The 8,430-nt window shown below is 36.5% G+C and overlaps 1 protein-coding gene across 1 annotated transcript; it reads left to right on the forward strand.

Moving 5' to 3' along the window:
• Positions 1 to 786: 786 nt before the first annotated feature.
• On the forward strand, positions 787 to 6,824 carry LOC110109033 (4-coumarate--CoA ligase-like 7). The gene is made up of 6 exons (XM_020839929.2): positions 787 to 1,809; positions 4,960 to 5,146; positions 5,571 to 5,716; positions 6,298 to 6,365; positions 6,462 to 6,564; positions 6,657 to 6,824. Exons 1-6 carry the CDS (start codon positions 787 to 789, stop codon positions 6,783 to 6,785), a joined length of 1,656 nt encoding a protein of 551 aa, XP_020695588.2. The 3' UTR covers positions 6,786 to 6,824.
• The last annotated feature ends 1,606 nt before the right edge of the window (positions 6,825 to 8,430 follow it).

The raw sequence follows: 8,430 nt of genomic DNA on the forward strand, positions 1-8,430 counted from the left end.
GACTCGAAACACGGAGATTTGTGAAGATGAAGGTTGTGGGGTGCGAGCTACGACTGCGAAAGAGAGGCTGCTGAGACCTCTTCAAGAAGGCGAACGAGACCTCTTGCGAATAAGAGGATTGCGACTGGGAACAAGCGGCATGGTTGCGAATGTGACAACCTCTTGCTATGAAGTTGCGAACATACCGGACAAAAATATTTTTTGAGTGGGGGGGTGGAAGGAGTTCCGAAATTGACCCCTCTACTGAATTAAATTTTATTTTTCAATGCCCACCCTCGATTGACCAGGGATCCGCCCATTATTTTTAGTGTGTTGGATGTTGAACCCCTCCACCTTTGAAGTTCCAAAAAGTTTGCAAAACCATCTCTCGATTTCCAATTGTCTTATTAGTCTAACTTTACCAAGTTGTTTAAATTAAGTAATTATCTTTTTAGAGAATAATAATTTTATAAATGGCGAATTTTCGTTGAAGATGCGAATTATGCAATACTCTTTTTATGTTTTAGTGTCTACTTGGTTGTACTGCAAAATTTTTATTTAAAATTTCAATTACTTTGACTAAATATTAAATATATGTAAAATTAAAAAGTTGCATTCTGATTTTATTTATTTATTTGTTTAGGACAACATGAGACGATCAATTCTCAAAGCTAGGAGAGCTCCTCCTTTACTTACTGTCTAAGAAGATCGCTATAAATGCCAACGCATGAACCTTCCGAATGCTCACCAAAACAAAAATAAAAACCTCTTGTTTTGCAGCTCTAGCTTTTATTCCCACATTCGCTCATGGAAGAACAACAATTCCTCCGCCCTTCGCCGCCGCCAAAGCCTTCCATGGATCACCGCAGCGGCTTTTGTCCCGAAACAAAAACCTTCCATAGCCTCCGGCCAGCTATCCCTCTCCCTCCACCTTTCCTCCCTCTCTCCTTCCCAGACTTCGCTCTTTCCCTCCTCCCTTCTCCCCTCCCCTCCCACCCCGCCCTAATCGACGCCGCTACCTCCGCCTCCGTCTCCTTCCCAAGCTTCTTCTCCCGAGTCAACTCTCTCGCTTCCGCCCTGCACGCTCACGCAGGTCTCTCCCGCAGCGACGTGGCCTTCATCCTCTCCCCTGCTACCCTCGACATTCCCATCCTCTACTTCGCCCTCCTCTCTCTCGGCGTCACCATTTCCCCCGCCAACCCCGCTGCCAGTCCCTCTGAACTTTCCCGTCTCGTTCGCCTCACTAACCCGTCCATCGCCTTCGCCGTCTCCTCCACCGTCTCCAAGCTCCCCTCTAACCTCCCCACCCTCTTACTCGACTCCCCGACTTTCCGCTCCTTCCTCGAAGCCGACGTCATCTTCCCCTCAGCTTCCCCAGCCATCGAACAGTCCGATGTGGCGGCGATACAGTTCTCCTCCGGGACGACGGGCCACATGAAGGCTGCGGCTCTTACGCATCGTAACTTCATCGCAATGACGGCGGGGTTCCAAGCCCTGCAAGCGGGCCAGGCCGGGCCGGACGTCACTCTACTTTCGGCACCGATGTTCCACTCGTTGGGATTCTTTTTTGCGCTAAAAACAGTAGCGCTCGGGGATACGTTGGTGATGATGGATAGGGTGACTTTTCCGGATATGATGCGCGCTGCGGAGAAGTACGGCGTTACGCAGATGACGGCGGCGCCGCCGGTAGTTTTGGCGATGGCTAGGTCGGAGGACGTGATGCAGCACGATATTTCGGCACTGAAACGCATATTCTGCGGTGGAGCTCCGTTGTCGGAGGATGCGGCGGAGAGATTCTCGACGCGGTTCCCTGGCATCTCGATTTGTCAGGTGCGTTTAGTTATGATTTATTTTTTGAAGATTCGCATACATACCACTTTTTTCATGTAATTTACATATCTAATATCTAAAATATTAATATTACATATCTATCATCCATAAAACAAATATGAATATATAAAATGAAATATTAAAATTTATAAGATGATAGTGCTAGAATGAATATATGAGTGTATTATTTTGGTGTTAAAGTTATATCATGTGTGGTAGTCAATTTAGGGCGAATCAGCTTCATTTTGAGGGGGGCAAATACTGTATAAAAATAATTAATATTTAAAAATAATATTATACATCTTATATATTACAAAAAGTTTTTTTTTAAAAAATAAACAAGAGAATAGAGAAAAAAGCAATATGTGATTAACTTATCATGAAGAAGATGAAAGGAATATTAGCCTAATGGTGCAGAAATATATAGATATTAGCGTCAAGTAAGGACAAAAAATTTTAGGGAAAGGGCAAAAAATTTTTAGGAGGGACAAAATTTTTTTTACTCAACCTATATAAAAAAAAAAAATGTTTACCACTATAAATTTTTTTTTTTTCTTTGTCTTGACTGGGAGGAAGAATCCCTCTAAGCCTTATATGGTTCCACCCATGGTAGTCATTTAATATATGTTTAAGATGTTAGATAGTAAATAATATGAAATAAAGTAGTATTTAGTAAAATTCTCCTTTTTTTTTCTAATCGTCATTGACATGCTTATTTCGGCAAATGGAATTGGAAAAAAAGTCTAATGATATTGAAAGAGTTTTATTATAAAGAAAAGAGTATTTGTCAGGATTTCTCGTTCAAAAAATGTAATTCACAATTTTATTAAAATTTTGAACTTTTTTTAAAAAACATATAAATAAATATGTAGCGTAATATAAATTTTAAAATATATTAAACATTTTAAATCCAAAAAAAATTGACTGTTAATAATATAAATATATATATACTATATATAATATATATATATTCTATAAAATTCCTCCTTATTTTTCTAGATATCTAATTAGCGATTTCTTAACTTAAAATTGTGTGTAGCATTAACAAAAAACGTAGAATTTGTGTGCCATTAACTTTTTATTTAAAAGAAATGAGCACACTTACATATTTACCATCAATTTTTTTAATATTATTTAGTGTCTATAAACAAATTAATTTTATGTTCATTATCCTTTATATACTTTATTATAATCTGTTAAGACAATAAATAAAATAATAAAAAAATTATACCGGCAAGCAACAAAACCTTGGAATAGGTAAAAAAAAAAAAATTAAAAAAAGGGTTATTGCCATAATTGCTCAGCCTAAATACTTGTTATTTGGTAAGAAGTACGGAAGGAAAAAAATTTAGGTAAGAATATTTTAATTAAAATTTAATTTGAATATATTTTAAAATAATTGAATTTATTTCAAGATGAGAGTAATGTAATAATTGATTAATTAACTATATTCCATATTCATTTTAAAGTAGATTTGAAAGTATTAAAATTCATCTAAATAAAAAGTTTATCATCAAATTAAAAAGAAATAGCAATTACAGAAATTAAATTAAAATTTCAAAAAATTTATAATTCAAATCATATAATGATTATTTTTTTATAAAATAAAAATTATTCAAAAAGAGCTGATCTAAATAAATTATTTGTTTAATATATATTTTCATTTATCTTCTTAATATAGATACACTCATAAACACTTCAGTAGAGATAGGAAAATGGCAAATTGCTTGCTATTCTAATTTTTCTTTTTAAGTTAAAAAGCTAACTCCTCTACTACTTTATCATTGGAAAAATAAGCACCATCAAACATAATTTTTTTTATTCATGTTAAAATGAGAAACACTTCCTCACTCGGGTTGAAGAGGACTCTTCATGCGGCTCATTTTGATTTGTTGGTTTAGAACTTTGGTTTCCAATTAAAAGGTCGTGGATGAGAAGCTTACGTATATGATGAGTGTATAAATTTGCCTTAAATGACTCAAAAGTCCAAAAAAAAAATAGAGAACTCGAAGTATGAAACTTTTCTTTTTCTTTTTAGATTATAAGGGGTGCCTTGTCTCAATTGTTACAACATTTCGATTGTCATAATACCCTTGGTTGCTACAATTACCTCAGTTTACTACAGTTCCTCAGTTATTATAAGCCCTAGTTATTATTTGTTGTCATGCAACCGGCTTTGATGTTGTTGAGAAAAAATGGAAGAGAGATCTTCAATTGAATCTTTGTTGTCTAGGCCAAGCACTGCCACCAATTCCTCCTCTCGCAGCAACACGCTGCAGGTGTTTCCTGAGGTCTAAGAAGAATGATGCCTTGATCTTCTTCTTCAATTCTAACATAAACGTTCTTGAGATCAAGAATGATCTTGTTGAATTCATCTAGGTGTTTCCTGAGGTCAGTAGAGATACAAAGATTCCTTCAAATACAATTAGTTGGCGTGTGATCTCTTCAAATAAAGTGATTCAAGCTTCTCCTAAATCTTCACTGCTGAATCTTTCTCCGCCGCTTCTCTTAATACTTCGTCTCCAAGCAAAAGAAGTATCACGCTATGAGCTTTCAATTGAATTTCCCTTGCCTTTGCCCTGTCTTCTATAGCAACTAGAATTTCCTGTGAAGGGAAATTAGAGGGAGAGAGGGAAATCACGATTTTGGGGAAAAAATAGAAACCGATTTAAATTCATTCACATCTCTGCAAACTCCTCTATATATTGACCCAGGCTATAAATACAACGATACAAAATGACATTCAAATGCTAAACAGTAAAAACGAAACTAACATGTAAAACTGAATCAAATACTAACATATGTGTTGGTTGGGAGCTTAGGCTATCAACCAAGAGCTCTTGAGTTCAAAACTTACATATATGATGTGTATGTTAATTTGCGTTTATTCGCTCAAAAGTCCCAAAAAAAAAACTTTTTGCTGCCGTTTCAAAGTCTTATAGTAACTGACTTTCTTGCTCAGACAATTAGTTACATTTTAATCAGTTATATCAAGTGATTAAATCTGAGCTTTACCGCTTAGATCCCATCATAAGGCTGGCCAAGACATGGAAAGTGAGGATTAACAGTTCATTTATGGCCTTGAGTTTGGTAATCAAATATAACTTGTTAAGCATATTAAGGTCAAATACTAATTTTAATTTAATGTAGGCATATGGCTCGACGGAGGCAGGAGGGATTTCCAGGATGATTTACGCAGACGAATGCAAGCAACAAAGGTCCGTTGGCCGCCTTAGTGAGAACCTTGAGGCTAAAATCGTCGATCCCCTCACCAGAGAATTCTTATCTATAGGCCAACAGGGCGAGTTATGGATAAGAAGCCCTGCAGTCATGAAAGGTATGTAAAAGCTATCTGAAAATCAAATTACGGAAAAAAAAAACTTCAAATAAATTTCTGTATCTGTCAAAATCAAAACTTTTGAGAATTGATACAAAGAAAATTTGAATAAGTTGAAAAACATAAATTAATATGATACAAAATAGCCATAGTTTTGAGTTTTGACAATGCCATTGTGTGAGATTACAGACCAGTCATTGGCTATTTATGCAAAAAATTTGGCTCAGTTAGTTTTATGTTCACTGACCGTAGAAATGCATCTTTTGTTATATGACCCTAAGTATTTAACTATTTATAAATATGCAGAAGAAATTCCTGCACGAACTTTGATGCTTTATTATTTCGTTTTCGTGCTCATCTTATAACTCCAAAATCCACAGAAATTTAATATGCTTAACTTCTAGCACAATTATTTCCATTTCAGGTTATGTTGGTGATGAGGAGGCAAATGTGAAGACATTTGATTGCAAAGGCTGGTTGAAGACTGGAGACCTGTGCTACATTGACGACAATGGCTACATTTACATTGTTGACAGGTTGAAGGAGCTGATAAAGTACAAAGCTTATCAGGTATTTCGTGATTGGAAACGCAGCTAAATATAGACTGTTTGGTTGGGATTTCACGTTCAGAAATAAATAAATAGATAAAATTTATTAAGATTAAAAAAAGTACCTGGTTGTGAGCTAGAATTAGAAAAAACTCTGCATTCCGTAAAACCAAGAAACTCTGTAACTTATGGAAAATTATTAGGTCCGGTCACCGCACATTCAATTAAAACATGTCACGTGGACTGCATTTTGACCGCGCTTTGATTGCGCTTTACATGTGCTTTACCTGTGCTTTTTGACTGCGCTTTACCTGCACATTACCTGCGCTTTTGACATGCTTGACTTAAAATTCGGCGAACACGTGTACATTGCACATGTCAATATTTTATTGGTGTTCAGACGTATCTCTACGTCCGGTGACCGGACCTAATAACTTTCTGCAACTTAGACTTCCTTTGGGATGACTTTCTTGTTACTTCTTCAAGAAGCTTTCTAGTATATAAATTTTAACTTTTGTACTAAAAAATCGCTTTAATAAACAACAAAAATTGTCCCAAACAAAACTTTAATTTCATCATAAAGTGATATTGATGGACTCCCAGGTTCCACCAGCTGAATTAGAACAAGTTCTTCAATCTTCGCCGGAAATTATTGATGCTGCTGTTGTCCCGTAAGTTTTTTATTCTGTGAAGGACTTCATTCATATCAATTTCGTAAATGCTGTCAGTTTTCTTTTTTCTTTTTAATCTTTTGTACTCAAATATAGATATCCACAAGAAGAAGTAGGACAGATACCTATGGCATTTGTGGTGAGGCAACCAGGAAGCAAGATTAGTGCAGTAGAGGTGATGGATTATGTGGCAAAGAAGGTATATAAATTATCTGCAATGCTTGTTTCTAGTGTTAGTAATTATGATACAAAATAGATAATACATGCTTTGTTTCTGCATTCTCTAAGCAGGTTGCACCATACAAGAAAATACGCAAAGTCTCTTTTGTCAATTCTATACCAAAGTCTGCAGCTGGAAAGATCTTGAGAAAGGAATTGGCTACCTATGCAATGTCAGCAGCTCCAGTGTCCCGGCTCTAATACTTCTGCTGGAAGTCCCCAAAATGACGCTTAATATGAGAGAAAACCTGCTTGTTTATATTCAGAAATGTCATTATTGCAACAGAAATAGTATGTTTTCCGAGTAATAGGACCAGAAATCTATTCCTGGGCAAATTAAAATCCACACTCGAATCTTATGAATTCAGTGCAAATTACAGCATAGAAAATTATTTCATTTACCTAATGTGTTCCCAGATATTTCAATTTTTTAGTAAAAATGATACTCGTTGCAATGTTCCCAACGATGTCAAAAATATTCAAACCATGTACGACCATCTAGAGCACTCATACAGTTAAATGTTCAATTATTTCAAACTTATGATTTTTATGGCCATATATTTCTTAGGGGTGTCTATATATTCATGTCAACGGGTTGGATTGAATCCAACCCGAGTTGATCTGGGCATAAACAAGTTGACCCAAATCTGACCCGTTTAGCTAAACGGGTGAAGATTTCAAACCCGGACCCGACTTGCACGGGTGACCCGACCCGAGACCCGCGAACCCGCGGGTGCAGCGATGAGTTGCGTGGGCGTAGGGCTTGGGCGAGGTCTGGTCAAGTCATCACAAGTAGGGCCTGGGCGTCGTGGCCTCGTGTGCGATTGGCGACAAGGCAAGGGTCACAAAGGCTTGTCTCGCATGGAGTGAGTAGGCCTGGCATGCGGAGTGACGGATTGGCGGAGGAGGGCCGCTCAACTTGGCAAGCCACAGGTGGCCGCAGTTGCACAAGGTTGGACCATCGGAGGCAAGGCTCGACGCCTCGACCCGAGCGCCCTGAGGCAGCAAGAGCTAGGCAGTTGCATGTCACAGGTGCCACGGTGAGACCAGTGGGCACAGTCGCGTGCCTTAGGTGAGGGAGGTACAGTCATCACGCATGCAGGATGAGGGGATCCAGGTTACCCGGGTCATGTTTGGGTTGTCGGGTCAACCCAAATCCAACCCATTTTTCAGACAGGTTAGAAATTCGAACATGGACCCAACTCGTTTCACAAACGGGTTAACCTGAACCCAAATTTTTTTGGGTCATATTTCGGATCGTGTCAACTTTTGACACCCCTAATATTTCTCTACTCACATGGAACAAAGAGGAAGCTATCATTGATATAATATGTAGAGGCTACTAATATGATGACTAAATAAATAACTTGGTAGATGTGCATTCGAGATAAATAATACATGTGATATTTTTATAAGATGAGTGATCTATGGTAATTTAGAGCTTGTTATGAAATTTTAAGCTAAATATTGACACCACTCATACTAATTAGGAATTATTATTTAATTCATTTCTTTAAATATATATACCATTTAATATTTGTGAATTTGTCACTTAATTTTAATTCCATTAGATTTGCATCACTTCGTAGATATAAAATTATAAGTAATTTGTGTTCATTTTGTTCATAATTATTTAAAATTTTACTACTTAAATTCATAACTTGTAAAATACTCAACTTTTTTAAAATGTTCTTTATTGGATCAAAATTAATATTTTTTTAAATATGCTATAGAATAGAAATTAGTAGGAATTATAAAATTGAATGCAATTGCATTACAAATAATTGTAAGATAACTAAAAATAAAAAATAGCAGAAAAAAATTATAAAATTGAGGGAGATGACGA

The sequence above is a fragment of the Dendrobium catenatum genome, unplaced genomic scaffold (assembly GCF_001605985.2).
Source record: "Dendrobium catenatum unplaced genomic scaffold, ASM160598v2 original_scaffold_96786, whole genome shotgun sequence".
NCBI lineage: Eukaryota > Viridiplantae > Streptophyta > Magnoliopsida > Asparagales > Orchidaceae > Dendrobium > Dendrobium catenatum.

Excerpts from the sequence above, each read along its gene's own strand:
- LOC110109033 (XM_020839929.2), top strand. The coding sequence starts at position 787 with ATGGAAGAACAACAATTCCTCCGCCCTTCGCCGCCGCCAAAGCCTTCC. Across the intron at positions 6,366-6,461 it reads ATTGATGCTGCTGTTGTCCC|ATATCCACAAGAAGAAGTAG; the intron begins GTAAGTTTTTTA and ends ACTCAAATATAG. Across the intron at positions 6,565-6,656 it reads TGGATTATGTGGCAAAGAAG|GTTGCACCATACAAGAAAAT; the intron begins GTATATAAATTA and ends TTCTCTAAGCAG.